The 24217-nt window shown below is 40.8% G+C and overlaps 1 protein-coding gene across 1 annotated transcript in view; it reads left to right on the top strand.

Annotated features, from left to right (window-relative positions):
- The window catches only part of HUNK (hormonally up-regulated Neu-associated kinase), an 86482-nt gene extending 62500 nt beyond the window's left edge, over positions 1-23982 (top strand). The window contains exons 6-10 of the mRNA XM_037905217.2: positions 3639-3774; positions 9205-9373; positions 11628-11711; positions 18590-18770; positions 21056-23982. Coding sequence (XP_037761145.1) covers positions 3639-3774; positions 9205-9373; positions 11628-11711; positions 18590-18770; positions 21056-21723 — 1238 coding nt within the window. The 3' untranslated portion in view covers positions 21724-23982. The remainder of the gene's footprint in view (positions 1-3638; positions 3775-9204; positions 9374-11627; positions 11712-18589; positions 18771-21055) is intronic.
- The last annotated feature ends 235 nt before the right edge of the window (positions 23983-24217 follow it).

Here is a 24217-nt window from a genome sequence, read left to right as displayed (position 1 = left end):
ATTGGGGAAATGGGAAAAATGGAAAGTCATAAGCCAAAACAGAAGAACAATGGATTTGTTGTTCTTGACAATAGAGAATTCTTTATCTAAGAAACGTGACATGGGGCTTGCAGGACGCTCATGGAACAGCCATAACATCAAATTCCAAAAGATTTATGGACAGATTTCCAATCTTTCCCTGCTGTTACTGCAATATTATTGCTGTATGAAAATACGGAAAAGTCAGGAGAGATTTAAGCTAAAATAGCCCATGGTAATTAATGATTTATGAAGATAGAAATAACTCTACAAAAATTTGGTTCATGCTTAGGTGACCTGGTAACTGCATAATCGTAATTCTCTCTGTCTGCCAAATGTAAACTTCTTGACAGTAGGCCTGTCTAAATTGGATAGTCTCTCAGGGCCCTGTCCAGGAGATATTTGGTTTCTGTAGGATGTTGAACACAGAGGCTCCTCAAGTTGGTAGGGCTCAGCACCTACAGAACCTCCTCCTGACTTATATAATACAAATCTCTCCCTTCCTTGTGTCACAAATCTACAGGATTTGTGCTGTGGCCCAGCTTTTAAATATTCCCCCATTCAACGTGCTAGACCACATGGCCTCAATGCCTCTAAGGGCTTGTCTACATTACCCGCAGGATTGACGGGCAGCAATCAATCTGGTAGGGGTCGATTTGTTGTGTCTAGTCTAGACGCGATAAATGGACTGCCGAGTGCTCTCCCATCGACTCCGGTACTCCACCGGAGCAAGAAGCGGAGGCGGAGTCGATGGGGGAGCGTCAGTTGTCGACTCACCGCAGTGAAGACACCGCGGTGAGTAGATCTAAGTACATCGACTTCAGCTACGTTATTTACGTAGCTGAAGTTATGTAACTTAGATCGCTCCCCGCACAGTGTAGACCAGGCCTGAGACTCAACCACTGGGCTCCAGCACTCCTGCTTCTCATTGTGAGCTCTGTCCAGCAAGTCCAACTGGGAAAGATTCCTATTCAGAGAGGGTTGCACCCTCTTCAGAGATCAGTGCACCTCTGCAAGTATTTGCGGTGACACCAGGCAGTCTTTTCAAAACAGACTAGGGTTTATCAGTCAACTGGAATGCAGCACTGGGAAGTCCTTAGCTGGCATAGAGAAGCAAAGGTTAAGACAGTAGCCCACACCCAGGCTCCCTTGAGCCATTCTGCTATAGGAACCATCAGGGTTTCTTTTCTCTGTCTTTGTCCATTCTCAGTCCCAGGCGAGAGCTTCCTGTGTCTGTGTGAGCTCATCTCTTAACGCAGACATGTGACACCTTTTGGTCCATTGTCCTCCTCCTGGGGAGCGTTGCTGAGTTCACATGTTCCATCTGCTGAAGTTTCCCACTGTTAAGTGTCAGTTGTTTAGTAGCTGGGGTTCCTGTTGTCTTTCTGGATCCTTCCTTGATATGGGTTGGTTCTAGTCAGCGCTGAATGAGCCATTCCTATCATCCCAAATGCCTCATGTCTCCTGCAATGGCCCAGGAGCATCTTAACTTCCTGCACCCCCTGGGTAGCAATACTAAGTCAAGAAAGTCACTGCCATGCATAAAAATATGACAGAAAATTCACACTTCAGTCATACATTGTCCACTGATCTGCTTTAGAACATAGGCACACACTTCCTTTTCCTGACCCAACATAGACCAGGCTTCATGGTGACTTCCTGAGCTGAGCATGCTCAGAAAGGACCAGTGATGTACATAAGGGAGGGGACTGGATAACAACATGATTGCAGACAAGAGCCTTTTAAAGGCAAGTACACTTTATCTTTAGTTAACATTTTTGCCCTTTTCAAATGGTTACATCCCCGCCTAGAGAGCAAACATGCTGCTCTCCAAACACAAGGGAGGGTACGGAAATAACGAAGCCTATCATTTGTGTTTCTGGCCCCTGAGATGCCCATTGATTACTGTGTAAATGGCAGTCCATGTAGAGCATTTGAGACAATGGTGAAGAGGATATGCCATTGCTACTCTAGTGCAAAGATGGATTCAGTTGTAAAAGACAAAAATGGCATAAAACAATTGGGTGGTATCCACTGACCCAACATTAATGGTCTATAAACTAGAAGAGAGTACATTTTTTTGGTGTTTGCTATGGAATTCATCCAGAATTCTTTTGCAGCTTGGCTGATTATTTTTTCCTTAGTATGTAGCTCATGTGTGCTAGCCACATTATTATATTTGGTGGCTTCTGTGGTGTGTATGATGTGTCTAATTTCTGCGTATGTGAGGCTGACTGCAAGCATTTGGGTGATCTCGTGTACAAAATCTTAAAAAACCCCGAACTTCTCCAACATTAGGGTTCTGTGTCTGTTCCATGAAGAATTGTAGAGAGCATATTAAATTCCTTAAGATTGCACCAGCAGAAGGCAGGTTTTAGTCATGATGGTTTGGAGATTAAAATATAGGACTAGTCAAAATGGAGATAAGTTTCCAGCTTCCTGTGTGGCCTTGGGCCAGTCATTTTCTCTCTCCTTGTAACTAACAACCTTAAAGGCATGATGTCAATGAATGTTTGTAAAACACTTTGAGATTCTTTTATGGAAAACTTTGAAAGGAATGGAGTCACATAGGCCCACTTCTGCCCTTAGATACTCCTTTGCAACTCTGTTGCAGTCAATGGAAATACAGGGGTTCATATCTGAAAATAGAAATGAGCCCACTAAGTTTACTGCTCTATTTTAATTGGGGTCAGCGTGTCCTATCATTGATTTCAGTATGGATGCACCATTTTAACTGAGAAACTAATTTGGTCCCCTGGGCCTGATGCTGTGTGATACTGAGCACTGGTGCTGATTGGAGGTTAATGGGAGTTGAGGCTGCTCAGCCCCGCTCCAGAGGCATGCAGTTCCTTTTTCAGATTGCACCTTGGGCCTCTAACTTTATACTTCTGCTGAATTTTTGAAGGGATGTATAAGGAAGAAACCCTTATGTTGTTGCCGAGGGAACATTTAAATAATGAAGAAATGATTGTAATGCTAAGGGCCTGATTCAGGAAAGCACTTAAGAATGTGTTTAGGTCCCATTGAAGTAAATAGGACTTAAGTATGTGCTAAAGTGTTTTACTGAACTGGGGCTACGTTCTCTCATCTCTCATGTTTAATATTGGGCCGAACCTCTAGACAGGTAAAATTCCAGATGATTTCTCTTACTGTTTGTCCCACACAATTTGCTATTGAAATATGTTGCACAGGGTAGTCCCTAGATTAGATTTGTATCAAAGATTTTTTCCTTTTTTTAAAATGTAAAATCAGATCTGGTGCATGTTATGATCCTCCTGACTAGAATAGTATTATCTGACCAGAGTCAGGGTCTGGGGATAATTTGGAACAAATGCCTCTCACCGTGCTGGGTTTTTTTCCTGGAAGCATGAAGGTTACCTTCAGAGCACACACAGATAATTTTCCCTCTTCTCATTTATGATTCTATAAAACATTATTTATTTTACATATGGATTAACTCCTTAGCAGATAATTTTCTCAGTGACATTAGAGCATATCATAAAGGAAACCGTTGCTTGATAGTATATTTTTGGTAAGGTTACTTACCATAGTAACTCAGTTGCTAAGTTAAGTTGTAAAGCATATGACACAGCTGTTGTCTTTTCTTAATATCTTCACAGCGGCCATAAACTTTCTACAATCTCTGCTAGAGCCAGATCCTGCAAAGAGACCAAACATCCAGCAAGCTTTAGCAAATCGTTGGCTTAATGAGAATTACCCTGGGAAAGCACCGCATAATGTCACGTATCCAAACAGGTATTGTAATTAATACAATACTTCGCAAATGTGAGAACACATTAAACCATTAGAGGCTTGATCCTGTATACCCTTACTCACATAACAAAGTCCCATTGAACTCACTGGGATTACATACATGAGTACGGACTGCTTATGCTTATTTCAGGACTGGGCCTGAAATAAATGGGAGATGGTATCAGTTTTGAGGGAGTTCTTAGTGCAAAAGTCAAAATTACTTCCTTAAACTAGCAGAGAGATGCCATAGTGCTGCATGGTGACCCAGGATCAAGACCACATACTTAGTTGACTCCTCGATCTTCTCAGAATTGATGGGGGAAGCCCACTGTACATCAGTCTTGGCACCCCTTTGTTTGCCGTTGGAGTGATATTACTATGTCACTGGAAGTTACTGCCTTTCTAAAACTCCAGCTCAGATTCTGTGTGATAAATACAACATTATTATGGTAACTCTTATGGCGAGGATCAGAGTTAGATGAACTTGCTTAGATGAGTATTAATCTTGAACACCTCAACAGACACAGAGACATATGACCAGGGTCAGGTGGATGACAGATCTCATGGCAAAATGCATATGCAGCCAGGAAGAAAAGAGTGCTATTTTTGGTACACTTAGGGCTTGATCCACCAAGGGATTTAGGTGCTTAAATGTCACTTTACGCACCTAAGTCCAAAATTTACAACCTCAAACCCCTGCTGCTTACACTGTTGGCACCTAAATTCCTATGGCACCTAAGTTTCGGCCAGTGGACATGTGCAGTGCCAGCTACGTCCTGACACTGCTGAGTTGCTTGGTGTCTAGCTCTCACCTAATCCATACTGCCTGATGCAGTAGGTGTTTCCAAAGGCTGTCTGTCAGATTGAGCCCCACACAAAGCATTCAATCAGAGGAGGAGTGGGTGGTGTGCGTCCCGCCTCCCTTCCCCTTTGCCTTGTGCCTTATAGCTCAGTGGTTTATGTGTTCACCTAGGGTGTGGGAGGTCTAGATTCACATCCCTGCTCTGCCTGATATGGAATGGGCATTTGAACCCAGGTCTCCCCACTCCCTGGTGGGGCTCTCTCTTGCTTAAGCTGTTCAGTTTTTGTACAATATACTTAAACATTCATTGGGCCAGGCACAGACTGAGAATGACTCTGTAGCTAAGTGGTTAGCTGTGCCCCTTCCCCCTGCCTCCCAGAGCAGTGAGAATCTGGTTCAAGTCTTTGGGCTTGTCTACATTACCTGCAGGATCAATGGGCAGCGATCGATCCAGTGGGGGTCGATTTATCGTGTCTAGTCTAGATGCGATAAATCGACCGCCGAGTGCTCTCCCGTCGACTCCGGTACTCCACCGGAGCGAGAGGCGCAGGCGGAGTCAACGGGGGAGCATGAGCTGTCAACTCAGCGCAGTGAAGACACCATGGTGAGTAGATCTAAGTATGTCGACTTCAGCTATGTTATTCACATAACTGGAGTTGTGTAACTTAGATCGATTCTTCCCCCCCTGCCCAAGTGTAGCTCAGGCCTTCGTTCCAGATCAGGCAGAGGGGAAGATTTGAATCTGGCTCTCTGACATTCTGGGTGAAGGCTATAGGGGGCTCCTCCTTATTTTTGTGGAAAAGAGCAGATCTGGTTTTGGTTTACGTGCCTAATTCCAGGAGAGGGATCATGGGGAGAATCCTGAGTGGAGACAGGCAGATCCCACCAGCCTACAGTTAGGCACCTATCTGATTTTGAGCAGCTTGGCCACACCCTTCTTCTCAGCATTTCCTACTGGCTTGCTTAAGCAGCTCAGCGTGGTGACTTTTGTGAATACCATTCTTAGGTGCCTAACTCTTCGCATGCATTGTACAGGAAGCCTGGGTACTTACCTCAGACCTATGGATTCTTTTATGTGGCAGGGCGTCTAAACGTTAGGTGTTGCAATCACGAGTCTAAATCCCCTTTGTGGATGTAGCCACTAGTCAAAATGCAATAGCTTTTGTGTAAAACGCAATTCAGCACCAGCTGTGGGTTTATTTATGCCCAGGGATTGCAAGCCTAGAGTCACATAGAGAATAGCAGCTTCTAGTTCTCAGAAAATGGGAGGATCAAACTTGAGTGAAACTGAGGGCTTTTATTCTGGAATGGAAGTTCATAAGAGAGATTTGGTGAAACAATGAATCGTTAGGCTGGCATACAGGGGAACATAGAGTTGTGGTGCAGGGAAACGTGATTGGCTACATTCATGGATGGACTATAAAGAAGGAATATAAGAGTGGTTGGTTTACAAGGGATGTGGTAGAGAATGAGATGAGTCATTGTCTCAGCATTCTTGTCCCGATACCAAATCTAATTGAGCTAACACAAAACACACAGAGCAGATTTGAGGAATCTTAGTGCATTGGATTGTACTAAAGTATGGTACATATGAACATTTTGTGTTAAAAAAGGGAAAATAAGTGTAAACTGAATGAGTCATTATGCTAATTAAATCACTGTCATAATGAGTCTAATCAATCTACTAAACATGGCATCTGTTAAGCAAATGTAACTGTAACTGAAGCTGTGTGGGTAACTTAATACTCTCACTCCTAATCTTATCTCCACTAAACACAACACAAGGGCGGCTTGGAATACATTTGATTTCAAACTCTTTTCCATTTGCACATGCAAGATGCACTTTTATATTGATATATATTTTTAAATCCCTGGCATGCACTTGAGTTGCACTTTGTCAGATTGTATTGGAAGTGTCCTTTCTGAGTTTGCTCACAAGTGTAACTGATTGTATGTATAATTATTTAGGTGACTTGTAAAGGAAGCTAGAGTCTAAAATGTTAAAGAAAAGAGCAGTGCAATGTCCTTTATTTCTCAAGTGCCCACTAATCATTCTGTCTTGAAGGCAAAGGAACTAGCTGGGAAGGGAAGTATTGTACATAGTCTAGTTTAAAAGGATATCCCTTTTTTAGAAAAATCACTCTTACAATAAATATTACAGTAAAACCTCAAAGTTACAAACTAACCAGTCAACCACACACCTCATTTGGAACCTGAAGTGCGCAATCAGGCAGCAGCAGAGACCAAAAAAAAAAAAAAAAAAGCAAATACAGAACAGTACTGAGTTAAACGTAAACTGCTTTAAAAAAAAAAAAGGGGAAAGCAGCATTTTAATTCTGCATAGGAAGGTTTCAAAGCTGTATTAAGTCAATGCTCAGTTGAAAACTTTTGAAAGAACAACCATAATGTTTTGTTCAGCATTACAAACATTTCAGAGTTACGAACAACCTCCATTCCCGAGGTGTTTGTAACTCTGAGGTTCTACTGTATGTACAAAATCAGTTTTTGTCATCACTCGCATCTCTGGAAAATCAGAAAATTAGACCCCTGTGTATTTTGACCCACATTTTGTGCTGAAGTCAGTGGAGTTCCATAGGATTAAAGTCATGTAGATTATTGCCTTTCTGTCTTTGGGCTATAGTGCTTTTTTGTTTTTAACTAGCTTAGGTCCCAAACTTCACCTACCTACAAGTTGCTATACAATAGTGTGATAAGAAAAATCCTCTTGATTGTAAATATTTAGGGCCGTATTTTGCTTTCATTTAAATTGGTGTAAATTTGGAGTAACACAATTAAATTCAACGTTGAAAGAGTTCCTCTGGATGTATGCCAGAGTGTGTGAGCAGGAAATATACCGTAGTTCTTATCCACCACTTAATCACCAAGAAATCTCCACTCTCATCCCAACCACTATTTTTATTGAACTAACAAAAAGCAATGTATTGTACTCACGGGTACCCCCTTCTGCCCTTTTATGGGCATCACTAAATGCTCCTTAGATAGGGAGTTGGTAGAAGGAGTGGATGGGGGAGGATGTAAAACTGAGATGCAGGAGATTTCTCATAAAATAATTCTGCCTGGCTTTTTATAAGCTTGCGTTTATTAAAGAAATTCTCTGAAGACAAAAAATACTTTACATTTTACAGACTACTTCCAGCAACAATTGCCTGGGTTCTTTTTGCTATCCGAAGACAGACTTACTTACCATACAGCAGCAGATACGGTTTGCCTTGTAACTTCTTTAAAAAAAACCCTAAAAGCAGTCCCTAAGTACAAAATGAATTTTAATAAGCACGTTGAAAAAAAGTAAACATTTGCTCGTCAAGATTTACCAGACTTGATTTTGAATATTATTTAGAGTCCTGCTATGGCCAACCCCATCTCACGTGCAGTAATGGCTGAATGTAACAGACATTAAAAATACCAGTGCAGGGGATGAGATGGGAAATGATGGGCCTATTAAAAGTAGAGGTCAGATTTTTTTAAAAAGCTCAGCACCCAGCAGTCCTTAGTAAGGCACCTAAATAAGTGGCTAAAATAGCTATTGGAACAAGGAATAGCTTTTTTTAAAAACAATTATTTTTGAAAATAATGGGAGCTACTGGGTGCTGGGCACACCTGGAAGTCTGGCCAATTCATTTAGAAGCCTAAATGAGCTCTTTGGGAAATTTGACCTTCCAATGTACTGTTAAAGGCACTGTTATAACTGCACAAGGCTATTGCCCTCCATTCCTCAACTCAGATAAGTCCATTATTGAGAGCGTGTGCAAACACACACATATTTTATGTATAACTTAGCTTTATATAGTGCCTTCCACCTCAAAGCACTTCTACAGATTTAACAAACTGCTATAGAAATGCTACATATAGCTCACTTCACCTACTGTTGAAATATACCGATCTGTGGGATGAAACACTCTAGCTAGCTACTTAATGCAAGGAGAAACACCCAAGCAACAGTTAACGATTGCAGATGAAGAAGTACCGTATCTAATGGAAAGAACAGAAACATATAGGTAAGCAGAACGTAGCTAGCTGAGTTGGATTTTAGCTCTTCTCCTCCAAAAGGAGTCATGGGATGTTTAATGACTACAGTGGTCAAGACCTTGGGTTTTATGTGTTAATCAGACTGTGGCATCTGCAGCACTGCAGTGCCTCTTAACACCATGCTGGGCCATTGGTTCACGATTGACTCAGAGGGAAGAATGCCATCTATTTAATGATCAATGTCACTTCCTGCAGCGCATACTGTAGCTGTTCCTTGGCAATCTACCATCCAAGTAATAACTAGCCTTGGCCTTTTTTAGTTTGTCAGATCTGAATGAAACACAGTGTACGGTGGTAGGGCTGAAAGCCACATAGAAAACGGTATCCAAAATCCTTGAGTACAGAGCGTATGCTGAGTTAAAGTATCAGAAGGTATTCTTTATCGCTAAAATAATTTTTGGCTGCTTTTTGAACTAGAGCTACCTTCACAAGAACGTAAGGCTAGTCATGTTTACATTACTTAGCTATATAATGGCCTTCAGATCTCTAGTGCATACTCTGTAGGTGTCCTCATTGCTAACAAGCATTTTAATGTCTCATCTGGAGGGTTGTAAGAATAATTTGTTCGGTCTCTCTTTGTGTAGAATTCACCTAGAAGACCTCAGCCAAAGTGTGCTGCTCCATATGACTGAAAAGCTGGGCTACAAGAACAGTGATGTGATCAACACTGTCCTCTCTAATAGGGCAAGCAACACTCTTGCCATCTACTTTCTACTTAATAAGAAACTAGAGCGCTATTTGACAGGCCTGAGAGTAAGTATTGCTTGATATTGATTCTTGAAGATGACAACAACAACAACAATAATAATAATAATAACAATATAATAAATATAAAAAGAGTGCTGTAATATACAAAAATTTTCCCACGCACTGACATTTGATTCTGAGTCTTTAACTTAGTGAAGTGTAGCCCCTTGAGATTCACTGTTCATATAACATTAGTTGTGAAAGGGAGATAATGCTGGTAAATAGATAACATTAATTCAGATCAGAATTCCCATGCATAGGAAGTAATTGCTTGTAGGTTGTATGTACATGGTTTTCAAATGTAGGCATTGGACAAAGAGGGTCCTGGGAAGGCTTTTGGCTTACAGAAACAAAATCCTTGCCATGTAAGGCTTTATTTTTGTCCTAGAGTTGTGTCGGGTTTATGCTCTTTAGATACAATTATTTTGTTATTAAGAAACATTCGTTAATGTAATGTGATTCTTGGCAGGAGAGGTGGGACAGTTGAATAGCCATTAAAATGTGTGTGTTTGTTGTGAAGTGAAAACTTTAAGATAAAAGGGGTACTTAAAAATAATATGTATGTAGAGTTTGTTGATTAGTTTTTGACCCTCTTGGCCCATGGCACAAAGCATTAATACCAAATAGCTCTTGCATATGACCTTGGGTCAAAAATCCTGCTGTCCAATTTGCATTGCAGGTTTCTTGCAGTGAAGGTTGTTATTGCATATTCTGCATTCAGTTTCTTCACAAACCTCCCATTGGCATCAACAGATGTCTACTCTGGGGATGAGAAGAGCAATAAGTGACTTAAGAGACTGACAGTGCAGTTGCAGCCCCAGGGTCTCCCTCACATAGATTATGACTAGGGTTGTGTGAAATTTGGCGGTTTCACTTTGTAAGGGTTCTTGCAAACACTTTTCGTTGTTCTTTGGTGTCAGTCTCCTTAGGTTTCAGAGTGGTAGCCATGTTAGTCTGTATCAGCAAAAACAACGAGGAGTCCTTTTGGCACCTTAGAGACTAACAAATTTATTTGGGCAGAAGCTTTCGTGGGCTAAAACCCACTTCATCAGATGCATGGAGTGGAAAATACAGTAGAGAGGTATAAATACACAGCATATGAAAAGATGGGAGTTGCCTTACCAAGTGGGGGGTCAGTGCTAACGAGCCAATTCAATTAAGGTGGAAGTGGCTATTCTCAACAGTTGACAAGAAGGGAGGAAAAATCACTTTTGTAGTGCTAATGTGGTGGCCCATTTTGATTTTGATTTTGTAGTGCTAATCAAGGTGGCCCATTTCAAACAGTTGACAAGAAGGTGTGGGTATCAGCAGGGGGAAAAATTAGTTTTTGTAGTGACCCATCCACTCCCAGTCTTTATTCAGGCCTAATTTGATGGTGTCCAGTTCGCAAATTAATTCCAGTTCTGCAGTTTCTCCTTAGGGTCACTTCTGCCTCTCCATTGCATTGCCCCCCTTCCCATGTTTGACTTTGAGGTTTGGATTCAAAGCAAAGGGCCATTGAAACCAGCAAATTTCTCCTGTTTTCACATCAAAACAATGCAAAACTCTGTAGTCCACATAGTTGTGATTTGAGCCCATAACAGTGGGGAAGCATGCACTGGAGTAGCCATCCTAACACTTTTCTTTGAACGAGTACAGTCTGTGCACTCTTTTATGCTGGCTAAGGAGGGGGGGAGCCATCATCCTGCCCCCACCTCACCTCAGCTTACCCCTCCCTGCCTGCTTAAGGGAGCCTAGCACTGCCAGTACGGGTAGTTTCGTGCTCTCTAGCGACATAATGGGTGGCCCCTGTACAAGTGTATGGGGCATGCAAGGGGCTGAGGCACCTCGTACTCTGTCCTCCCTTGGCATCTGTGCATAGCGAGGCACGAGCTGGGTCTGAGATGTAAATAGTGAGGAAGCTGTAAGCATCTACAAGGCTGCTTATAAGGGGGCAGGGTTTTATGGGTTTTTCCTTTCAACTTATTAGTTTCTGTTTTATCTCAGAGGGATTCCTTGTCTGATGAATGGCCATGGATTCTTCACTCCTCCTCAGAGCATAGTTATATTAGAAAGACCATTCAGATGTTTTAATAATGATGTCTCGCTGGCCATTTGCAGATGAGCAAGAATGATATTTAAATATAATGGGTCAAATCCATCATTGCCATAAGCCGGTGCAACTCCGTTGAAAGCCACAGTGAATTTGGCCCAGCAGGTTATAGTTTATCAGTTTTGTTGATTCAAATTATCTCACATTATTTTTTCCCCTCTTCAACAGAAGTCAGATGTCCATGACAACGTTTGCTATAGGAACCAGCTATACCAGATAGAAAAATACAAGGTGAACCAAGATGCCTATGAGGTAGAGCCTTTTATAATGATACTTTGATACCGGACTGAATTTAAGAATTTCCCACTGATTGTGAATACAATTGATGGGTTTCTGGCCCTGGGGGGAAAACAGAAATAATTCCAAGCCCAGAGAAATAGGGAAACTTGCTTACAAGAGAGAAAGTTACCAAACGACTCATTTCAAAAGAATTGCCAGGGAAGTTTGGGCATCTTCATTAAAAAAGAAGTGACTGATCTGCTTGCACAGAACAAATGGACAGAAAGGTCAGAATAATACCCCCAACATGTAAGCCTAAATGTGAATCTCAGTGACAGTGAAGAATAGAAGTTAGAGATGCGAATGTTCTAGACAGCAAATTCCATTTGTCCATCTGGGTATTCTGAACCCCACAATTTGACTTTGAGAACACTCCCAACACTGATGAGTTCATAATAACTGCTAATCACTAAAGCTATTGTGTTTCTCCTCAGATATGTTCTGCTGTAATACAGGCTGCATGGGGCTGTGTGAAATTTTCTTAGGGATATAAAAAAACCACCGTAGCTCCTCTACAACGTCTTCTAGCTGATTCTCTCCAAGCACTTCACAAGAATTTATAAATTAAACCTCACAATATTTATGAGGGCTAGTCTCCCACTCCAAGATACAAGTAGCTCCCATTGAAGGCAACTGGTGTTGCATGATTGAAGGCAATCGGTGTTGCATGTATCTTTCTGAGGAAGAATAGAGCTCTCTGGGAGGTAGAAGGGGTATTGTCATCCCCATTGTACAAATAGGAAACCAAAGAACCAAGAACTTAAGTAACTTGCCCACGGTCACAGCCTTCACTGCATTTGAGCAATGTAACTCAAAAATTAGACAATGTTCAGCCCAGGTTCATTGACAGGCTGTGAGCAGAGCTGTTTGAAAAATGGGTATTTTTCCCGATGAAAAATTTTGGTGAAGATTTTTTTTTTCAATTTTTTCGAGACTTGATAGAAAAAACTAGAAAACTTGCCGTTTTAGTCAAGCAAAAGCCAAAAAATGTCATCCCAAGCCCAGAACATATTTGATTTTGCATCAATGTTTATTAACATTGAGGAGAAGTGTTTCAGGCAGGGCTGGCCCGAGGTGTTTTGTGGCCCGGGGTAGAAAACTGTGGTGTTCATCACTTCATTCTGCACACCCACCTCCCCACAAAACAAATGCAAGCAAAAGGAACAAGACAACAAATGGGGATTTGGCACTCCTGGATGTTGGCTGCCCGAATCGCCCGCCTCACAGGTCAGTCCTGGTTTCACAGGAACACTGCTGGCCTGTTATATGCCTAGTCTTACTATCCAAACTTCAGTGAGAGCTCTGTGTAAGAAATGCCTGTCTGGGCCTATCATTGCACACCAGTGGCTTTGATGATTATTTATTGTTTGTATTACTGTAGTGCCTAGAATTCCTAGTCACGTCATTGTACTAGGCACTGTACAAATGTTCTCTGCCCTCAAGAACTGTGCTTCATCCTTGTGTTGGGACCTAGGAGTGTTAAAAAACACTATTGGTAAAAGCCACTCTGGTTTTATTGTGTTCTGCAACTGCTAGTACTGTTCTGTCTGGAGACAGAAGACATGGGTCATGTAAATTAGGACGCTGACTGATGAGGAGTGCCTACACTCAATGGTTCCCTCTCAGTGATCACAAAGATACTGTTCATTCATTAGATAGAAGGTGTTGCCTTTTGTGTTGCCTGTCTCTATCCTTTTTGCCTGGGTTTTAAAGGAATCCACTCCAGATATCGGGGCCCTTTGATTTTAGGATTTCCTTTTCCTTTCCTTTCTTTGCCGAAGGGAGGAATTACAGTGGTGCAAGCATTGTGCAGGTTTCGTCTAACAACCATATGATAAATTACAGTATTCCCAAAAGATCACCTCTTTCTAAGGCTGCTTTTCACAGTTATGATGGTGGTGGTCACTGTATTATTAAAAATGGTTTCCAAGCCCAAAATTACATGGGCACATTTATATTGTGTCTGGTTTTGTTTGTTTTTTTTAAAAAATGCAATTTAATAGACAAGTTGAATTGCAAGCCAGATGGAAGCATCAGGGCAAAGCACGTGCTGCATTTTATTTATATAAAGAGCACATCCTTTATTTAAAACATATCAGCTGTGGCTAGATTGAGCAAATATATTTCAAGATGTGCCTGAGGGCTCTTTAGAGCCAAATTCTTCTCTGTATACACATAGGTTCCCAGTATAATCACTGGGAGCCACTTATGTGTTTCTGAGATGTGAATTTAGCTGTTAGCTTATTGTTTACATGTGTGTATTGTGTATATGTGTATTATAGTAATGTATTGTATAAGAACATACAACTTGTATTTCTACACAAGTGAAAGAAAACTTATTTGGCAAATAGTGCAACGATAGAAACACACAGATTGTTTTGGTGTTATTTTTAAAAAGGAAGTGCATTTGCTTCTGCAGCCCTAAAAGCCAATTGCCACCAGAGAATTGATGTATGACGTCTATACGAAAAATTAAGAACTAATGACAGTGCTACCACAATTGCCTATTTTGGCAGTATACATTCTCATGGCTAAGGAGTCGCTGCTTATTCCCTCTGAAGCCTGGTCTGGAGACAAAGTTTTATGTATATCAGTATCACTATTTTGGTTAGGTGTGTGATTTTTTTTTTTAACTGGAATAGCTATACTGGTACAGCAAGTAGTGTGGATGCAGTTATACTGATATAGCTTCTTCACCTTCCCACACAGGAATAACTATATACACCTTTATAACACTATAGCTGTGTCCACACTAGGTGGGCTCTATCACATTTACAGTACCTTGATAGTTGAAACAGTACAGCTTTTGTTTGTGGGCAAACCCGATGATATTGTTGCAACATGTTTTGAAGGTGGACATGGAAGCCTTCTTCTCTCCCTTCTTAAATTACTGTACCTTATAAATATTAAAATCTGTCTTATAATGAGGGAAAAAGACATATCAAATATATTCTTAGTTGTAACATAAAAATTACTGTCTAAGGGCCTAAGCCTGCAAAAATGTCTGTACGTGTTTACTTTTGAGCACATGAGTAATCCCACAAACTTCAAATCCTGCAGGAGCAGAGCCTTGGTACGTACAAGATGACAGATTATACAAACTGAAGTTAGCTTGTAAAATCTTGGGTAGTCTTTCTATGTGTTTGTATAGTGCCTAGCATACTAGGGCCCAATCCTGACTGGGGCATTTGGGCACTTCAGCAATACAAATAGATAATAATATTCTAAAACAGAAGATGAACTGTTAGCACACTGAAACAGAAAAAGAAATGCTTCAGAAGTAACCTACCTAAAAATAATCACTAGCCTATAACTAAACCTGTTTCTGTAGGGACTCTTTAACAAATGCTTCATGATGGAGACATCCTTTGGGTGTCTTTTCAGATTCTTTGGGAAATTTCCAGGGTCCATCCCCTTATTCTCTCAAGAAGGAAAGGTTTACTTACAAACTAACCTTTATTAGGCTATTTGGGATCTCCCAATTTGACTGTGTTCTTCCACCACTGCTGCAAGTATGAGCATCCCTCTCAGTCTGCCTTTCAGCTCCAAAGAGAAACATGGGAGACTAATCCCTAGATAAATGATGTAGCTGTGTTGCCATGGAGATGCCATGCAGACGTCTCCTAAGGTTCTGCAGCACCTGGCTGAAATTCTTCCACATCACGTTAGCAGCAATGTAAAAAATGCAAATGTAAGTGACTGTGACCATAGTGGTTGTGGCTCGTAGTGCCCCATATTGCTAGTGAGGAAGTATTGTAATAGGGCTGTAGCTTTTAGCATGGCAAGTCCCCTTTCCCATAGGGCTCACTGGAGGGGGAAGTTAGCAGCAAGCTCTGCAGTGGTGTCACTAAGACAGCTGTGAACTGGGGTGCAAAGAGCTCCAAGATACAGGTTCCCTACCCACATAGGGTATTTTAAAGGCTTGTTTCATATTTATATTTAGCAGAGGTGTGTAGGCAAGCAAGAAGGGGTGTTGAGAGGACTCGGGGGATTGGGAACAGTAGTGCTAAAGTAGTGCCCCATGTACGGGATCCCTGGAGGCTGGATTGGGTGTGATGCTCCCCATGCAAAGTAGCTGCCGGAGTCAGATTCAGGTTTGGAGGGAGCTGAAGGAATTCTAGCACAGAGAGCTAGTGCTGTGGTCCTATCATAACAACAGACAAAGACAATATAAACACCAGTTATCTTCCTTTTAAATCTATTGCTGGGATTAGGGTAGATTTTGGGGTTGAGGTCAGGACAGGAAATAGCATAGAATGAGGTAATGCCAAATATTCCCAAGTATAGCTTACTGGTACAGCTCTTTCATTGTGTGAGCTGGATGTATACAGTATGTTGAAGCTGAACATTTATAGCTCCTCTAAAGAAAATCTTCCTTTCCTTTTCAAAATATAATGGCATTTGGCACCTTGGGACTCAGGTTTTTTTTCTTTTTAGAGGAAATAGTCCTAATAAATTTTAAAAATAATTAAAAGACCATTTCCAGCATGTATCCAGGATGAAGTAACTCACTGATAACACAGGATATGTGGATTTCCTTTTCACATGGGTACTTGAGTCTGTACAAGACAGCTGTGCTACTGCTCCATGAAAATGTTACAGCAGCATGAACGTAATATAATGTCAGGGTCACTTGGAACGTGTTTCAGAGTAGGGCAGAGTTCTGGTTTAGTTCTGTCTGTTGTACCACTAGACTAAAAATAATTGCCGTATTGAAATGTTCTCGCTGAGGCTGTATCAACCAAAATGCAAATCCTTCCCTCAAAATACCAAATAGCTGTTGAGAGTCTTGATGGCCTTTTTGTGTTGATATTTCACCATCTGGTCCTCTCATCCCAAGTACCTTTAAAAAAATGCTTCTGAAAGAACCCCAATTTCTGCTGGGCTTGGCATCATAGCTGCAGAGCCTCATGTAACTATTCAAAATGATGTGCAGGGAATTAACTGCACAACTCCCATTGACTTTATTTTTATGATCTATTATTTATATAGTGCCATGTGTGTGCGTGGTATTTTGCAGATATGCAAGAAGGCCAGGTATCTGCTTCAAAGAATTGACAGAATAGACCGAATGAGAGATGTGCAGCTAAAACCACATGCAATGCATTATCCATGTAGGAGTTAATCTGATCGTTTGCACATAATCCACAGCCTGTGTGAAAGAGGTTTTGTTGCTCAGTAGAGATTTTCAGAGATGCTTTAGATTCTAAGAAAGATCTCTTTGCCAGCCCTAAAAATTCCTCCTTTACAGCTTTGTAATAGGTCATAAAGCCTAAAGAGTGCTGTTCTTCTGTGAGTCACTGATGCCCTTCCTCAGGAGTATTTAACCTTCCAAAGTTCAAAGGGCAGCAAGCATGGGGAAAAATCTGAGAGTTCCTTTTCTTGGTCCATGGATGGCAACAATGAAGTACCTGAGCCATGGGAATGATTAAAATGGACTTTGCCCACCTATTTTCCTAATGTGTTGGTCTTAAAGTTGTTAGTTTCAAATCTTCTAGGGGTTATTATAACAAATGTCTGTTTCTTCATCCGAACTGGTTTTCCTCTATTACGTGTGTACTGATTTGTTACTGTAGGGATGGCAATGAAATGAGTGCTCAGCTGGTACCATTGATTTTTTTTTATAATGAAATCTTAAGATGGGCTCCTTTTAGTTAATATTTTATCTATCAAAATGTATACATAAAGACTTAATGGGGGAAAGAGCTCTGAAGCATTTGTTTAAAAAAAGACTTGTAGTTTTACAGACTTTTCAATTGAATATAACAAAAAAGGTGGCTAAATAGAGAGTTTATAACAGCGTGAAGAGCATTGCTTCAAAAACAACACACGACTTTTTTTCAGCCCCTCCCCCCGAAAGAAAGAAAGAACAGATAGGTCCAAAACTGGACCAGGCAAAGTCTTCCTAGGAAAGTGTAAGATTCTTGCCGTCTAGCAACTAAATCTAAATGTGAATTGCAAATCTGGAGCCTGATTTTTCCAAGGTAAAATAGCATCTGAAGCTTCCACTAAAATCAAGGGAGTGGAGGCTCTCCGTGCCTTGCAGAATCAAGCCCCTTGTGTTAGAAAAAATGATAATTCATTTACATTTTAAAACAAAATTTTGAAAATTAGGGTGTTTTTACTTACCTTCTGAGTCCTAAAGCTCAGTATGTGCTTCCCACCCCCCACTGTCAGTTGATATAAAATCGTTTGTTTTAAGATGTATGGCTCTGTCATGTTTAAAGGGCAAAGCCCCAATCATGCAGTGAGTGCTAGTCAGGCACACAGCGTTCATGGCAGGATTGAAGCCTGCGGGCTTAATTCTCGACTCTCGTTCATCTTGTGTGGACACCTTTGCGTAACAGTTTAAAATGTTACCAAATCTAAATGGCAGTATTTTATATCCTGTTGGACTCATTTTTCACAGGTGTATGTGGCTATGCAAGGTGCAAGACTGTGGAGTATCAGGCCCTAAATCTGCAGTATCAGGTCCATATTTTTCAGGTCTGGGCCCAGACAGACTGTAAATGACTTGGGAGTTTAAACTTCTTTAAAGCTTCATAACTCACCTTTTAAAATGTCAGAGGATTGAGTGGCCTCTGAAGAAAGAGCTTTTCTTTTGTTTGAGTTTCTGAAAACAGTTTTCACACTGCATGAGTTTTCAATGTAGATGAGAGCCATGAAATCATGTTTAACAGATCAGAAGAAAATGTTACAAGGAAGATTTAGTTATTTTGGGTAGCCAGATGTATTCCCATTAAATCTTTGAATTCAGCTAGATAAGCAGTGTTTTTAATTCGTTTTGTTCTTAGGGCACATAAACTTTCTAAAATAAACCAAACTATTTTTGTTTGTTTTATAACTTAAAGGACAAAAAGCAAAAAGAACAAGAAAAGAAAGGGGAGCTTCTCCACCGCCCACTCCCAAAGAAAACAGAGAAAAATTCACCTTCTTACAGACAGCCCTCCTCCTGCCTTATTGCACAGATACAGAACCCCAAGGCACTGCTGAAAGAGCGAAAAAGCACCAAGACTGGTGTTCCCGAGAAAGGTTAGTAAAAGAGTTTTGTGTGGGTATGGGGGGGGGGGGGTGCGCACTATCTACCACACGTAGAAGGAAGTTGTAAATAAGAGAGGATTGAACAAAAAAATCATGCTTAAACACAATTTCTGAAAGACACAATGACAATTTTGGATAATCATGAACTCTTGGTTTTGTGTCTCTTCTGATTTGCCTTGTGATAGAGTTGCCATGGCTTTGTTTAAAGTCTTCCTTCCTCTACACACATAAATGCATGCAAAATCACCTTTATTTTATACCAGCACTTTAAAAGCAACAGCACCCTCCCCAGCACCCTGCTGATTTGGTCAGCAGATGAGTGAACCTGACAAAGAGATTTCTTTTTGCTCCCCATGGAATGCAGTAGGAGTGGAGTAGAAGGGAGCAAGGAAAGCAACCACTGAGCCAGAGGAGGAGAGTTCTGGTAACCAAGAGCAGCTGGAGAAAACAGAGGGGAATGATTGGGTGATGAAGGAAGGATAAACAGCCAGCCAACAGGGAAGGGGAGGGAAAACCCAAACCACAATAAACCTTTGAAACAAAAACAAAGGGAGAAAGCAAAATATGTAAGACTAGGGAGAGAGGTAAGAAAAAGTGTTAATCATGCTGGAGGGGAGGCAAGCCGGAGAGAGAATAGGTGGGAGGGAGCACTGCAGGGTGTGACAACACAAAGGAATTGAAGCGAAGAGCATTCAAGAGGGAAAATGGGATAGTGTGTATATGGAGCAAGGACTTTGGGGGAGTGGCAGTGAGAGAAGGGAGTAAATAATGTGTTTGGGAGAGGTTAGACCCAGATGTTTGTGGAGACACACATAAATTTAAACCTGTGTTTATCATACGCTTTCCAGTAATCTGACATTTTATTCATTTGATTATTTAGGTTTCATAACTAAAAAAAAAAAAAAAGTCCAATAAAGGGCATTATCAGGCTGTGGCACTGTCTGCCATAAGGTAACAGTAATCCATTGGGCTGGTCAGAAATGGTACATATTTTCCATGAAAAATTTCAAAAGTAATGGCAAATTTTAATTTTGTTGAAATTTTTAATAGATTTTTTTGCAAATAAAATTATTTTTTCCATTTATATTCTTTCTCTTTCTCCCTTTTCTGAAACTAAAATCTGAAAATCTTTCAGATTTTGACAAGAATGAAAATTTTCTACTCACCAGACAAATATTTTGACAAAACGTTTTGACCAGCTTCAGAAAGCAGACCAATCAGACAAAACCCCATCAATGTATTCCAGATTAAACTCAACACAAGTAATGAACATTCACACCCACCCACAGATCTCAGCCCCCTGCCCAGACTCCTTCCTTCCTAATGTCCCAAAGAAATAGATATAAACTTTGCAGTGTGTCCTGAAGATCAGCAGACCTGAGCTATTTCAGACTAAGGATACTTTAAAGCATGGGATCCTTGTGGAGAGTGCTTTATTGCCAGTCCTCTCTCCTCTAAATCAAGGGGAATCCAGCTAAAGAGTCTCTGTGGATTGATTTTCACAAACACAAGAAAAATTTGTGTTGCCTCACATTGATTCTAGTTACAATCAGTTTGGTGTAGGTAGATGCGAACATTCAGCGAAAACCAAGGAGATCTCATGATTGCACTGTTATTTTATTATTGGGCCAGATCATGAAAACCTTATTCCATTTGAATTCAGTCCTTTCTCAGGCAAAATTCCCTCTGAAGTCAACAAATGAAATTCTGCTTCCAGCTATAACTGTGTAAATCTGGAATGCAGTTATTCTATATGTAGACCTGTGAAACTGAGGACACATTTCGTCCAATGGGAGTAAATACTTCAGGATTAACCTAATTATTATTACATGTATCTCTAGGCATTCGATAGGTAAAGTGTTCCGTTCCTGCTAAGAATCATGCAATGCTCTAATAAGATTTAAAAAAAAAAATAAAAAGGAAATATCATACTTCCTAGACTTTGCTCAGAAGTTCATGATTAATTCAAACGATTAAGACATCATCAGCATGCGGTTGCATATTTCAAGCCCTCTTCTTACTAAGTCAATGCACTTGTCCTGCCACTGAGATCACTGGCAGGTAACAAACCCACAGAACAACCATGTAAGTACAAAATAAAAATCAAAGCATCAGCTCCTTGTCACTGCACTGAGTATACGCTGCAAGGCCATTTGGTTTTTATGCTGCATCCATCCTGCCAACTAAACTTCTGTGGAATGTGAGGTCAACTAGGCCAGAGCAAGTATTAGAGAATGTCATTCACTTTTCTGATTTCTTTTCCTTTTGTTCTGTAGATTCTACTGGTGGTTTAAGCCCTTACCATGAACCCATGGCAACCAAGACCGGCTGCGTCACTTCCTGTTCTCTGGAATATCTGGAAATCCAGCCACCTCTTCCAAGGACACCTAGACTCCTTAAGAGGCAAGATTCTCCTCAGCAAGAGTCTGCAAGCATCAGAAGTCAGACAAAGGATGCTCCTTTGATCCTGAATATTGTGCATTCTTTTGAATCTGTTGATAGAGAGGACCAAATAGATCAGATTTCCCCCTCTCACCAGTATAGAATTTTAAGTTCACCAGTGAATTTTAGTTATAAAAGCTCAAGTGAAAGGACACTATCTCCACTTCTCCAGCCTGGAAGCGCATCTCCTGCCAAAACTCCAGTTCATGGCACTCAAGTCTCTTTCACATATGAAGAAAAGACAAGTCCTTTGAGAGAAGAAGTCGTGTCTCCTACTCAGCCAGCTTCAAATAATCTTTCCAATCCTTTGGGGAGCCCTAACTGTGTTAAAAGCAGAGGCAGATTCCCCATGATGGGGATTGGACAGATGTTACGGAAAAGGAATCAGACAATGCAGTCAACCACTGACAAGTCGCTGGAAGCAAGAATGCCTCAGTTGCAGCAAATGAACCCAGCACAGATTTCATTTAATGCAGCAGATGCTGTGAACGGCCAGTGTTAATCTGACGCTCTTGAAAGCCAGGATTTGCAGTGCTGCTTTCTAGGGCTTCAAATGTTATAGAAGAAGAGAAAACTGCAGGCATGTTGATCTCCCTATATAATATATTATAGCAGCCAGCCTGGCAAATCAAAGGTCTACTTGTAATGTTTTGATGGGTTCTAGTTATTGAAATTGAAAGAAGAGGGCCCAGCTTATGCTGTTAAGAAAATTTAGCAAAGGTGACATTCATTTGGTTTGACTCTACAGTGAAATGCGTCTTAAAAGATCTACTGAAAATCTACATAAGGAGATGCTATAATCTAGTATTACATTAAGATTTTTAGCATCAAAAGAAGAGCAAGCACAACAGCTTGATTCACCAGTGTTACCTGCATTAATAAACTTGCCCTTGGCTTTCTGCTGCCATGACTGCTGGCCCCAGCTAGGAACTGTGATTGAAACTACAGTCGGTCTCGTATCGTACTGACACAGGTATTGTTCATGTGGCTGAAGTAGAGGCAAAACACTAGAGATTGTATTGTTGAGACCAAGAGCTACACTTCTAATTCAAGAACAGGCTCCACCAAGAAGGAAAAGCAGATCAATGAGAACTTGGATAACAGCATGAGTTCTAGACATTCAGAGCAAGTGAAGGCTTTGATTGTCAAAGCAGATTTTACTGTTAATCTTACAAACTAGATAATAGTTGAATTTTTTTTTCTTAAAGAAAATGTTCATTTTATAGGAGGTATTATGGAAAAGAAACATTGTTTTAAAACTAGTTTGGTCAAATTGACATTTTCCTGCTCAACTCATAAGAGAGGTCTGCAAGTGGATGATTAAAACAATAGTCAAAACTGCAACTTGGTCGTTCAAACAATCCAGTCACCTCTGACTTTTGTATTTGTACTAATTCTGTGGAAGACATAATGGGAGAATTACATTAACCTCTGTTTTAGCAAAATAGCATTGACCATACAAGAAGGCTTCTCTGAGAGACTGCAGTAAATTTAAAAGAGTTAAAAGGACACACCAGTGCCATTTCAGACTGCAAGGATGGTAATGCAGTGGTTACCAAAAATTTAGTAGTATTCTGAGATATGAAGATTAACTTTCCTAACAGGCAACATACTCTACACACTGGCATTCTTTTCCTAAGTAAACAATACATCTGAATAAAGGGGGTGACATTTTTGGTTAATTTTTTTGCAAACCATTTGCTATAAACTTAGACGGTTTAACCAAAGACTATTTTGTGGTTTGTCTGTACTGTGCTGGCATATGAGTTGTGTGTACAGGATTGTTTGATAACTTTTATCACTAACCCGGGTCAGTGGCAGGTAACCACCAATTATGTATGTGCTTCTCCTTCCTCCCGCCCCCTCCACATGTAGTCAATGCGTTCTAATGCCTTTTTAAAAGACAAGGCAGAAAAAAGAGCAAAAAAAAAATGGCTCAGGGGATTGGTAATGAAATATGGGGACCTTCATCTCAAGATCATCATTTTGAATCCAACCCATATCTTCCTGGCCATAGTTATTATTTGTGTTACAGTAGCACTAGAGGTCCCAGCTGACACTGGGGCCCCATGGTGTCAGATTCTGTGCAAAAGCATAGTAAGAAACCTTACCCGCTCTGAAGAGCTTTTGGTCTAAATTGAAAAGACAAAGGGCGGGTGGGGAAATAGGAGCACAGAGAGGTGAAGTGACTTGCCCACGGTCACACAGTAGGTCAGCGACAGCCATGAGTAGAAGTCTGATGACCTGACACCCAACCCAGCACCCTGTTCTCTAGGCCACACTGCCTCCTAAATTATTACTCCTGCTTGATGGCCTATGTGACCTGAGGTAATGGTTAGTCCAGCTACTCATGAGATAGATAGCCCTCTCACTCAAATAATCCCCACATTGGGAACCATTGCTGGCACTGCCAACAGAGGATCAGGACTTGAATGGGCATGGAGGAGGAAACACCTTCTTACCCTTGGAGATGAGCCGTTCAGGTCACAGCTAAAGTTATGTGGTAGGTCAGTATAGGGAGCCTTGCTCTGTTTGATGTACAGAGGGTTCAAGTCTCTGGGGCTGTCAGACCAGCACTAGAAAATATATAGATATATAATGTCCCCCAGATAGTTCAAATGGTATTTTTAAATATAACTAAAAACATTTTTACACATTTTTGGGTTTCAAAGTGTCCTATTTTATTTGCATCAAGCACCTGTGCATCTTCTGGGTCCATTTTACCGCTGCCATTTGTGTAAACCATCAGGTATCTTTTTTTAAAAACAACAACAACAACATACTTACACTAAGAACATGAAAATGCTTGCATTCAAGTCCAGTGTAGTGAGAAGAATCCTTTGCATGCTTCAGAGTTGTGTACCTAAATATGTTGCAAATACTAACTTGAACTATAAACTCAGGTTTCTTTGGTACCCAATAGAAGATTGGGGGAGACAGGAAAGAGAAGTGTATTTTTGTGAACTCACAGTAAATATATGTAAGTAACAGAATGA

Source organism: Chelonia mydas, chromosome 1 (assembly GCF_015237465.2).
Source record: "Chelonia mydas isolate rCheMyd1 chromosome 1, rCheMyd1.pri.v2, whole genome shotgun sequence".
NCBI lineage: Eukaryota > Metazoa > Chordata > Testudines > Cheloniidae > Chelonia > Chelonia mydas.
The sequence above is the reverse complement of the archived record's forward strand: the minus strand, read 5'-3'. Positions and strand labels throughout refer to the sequence as shown.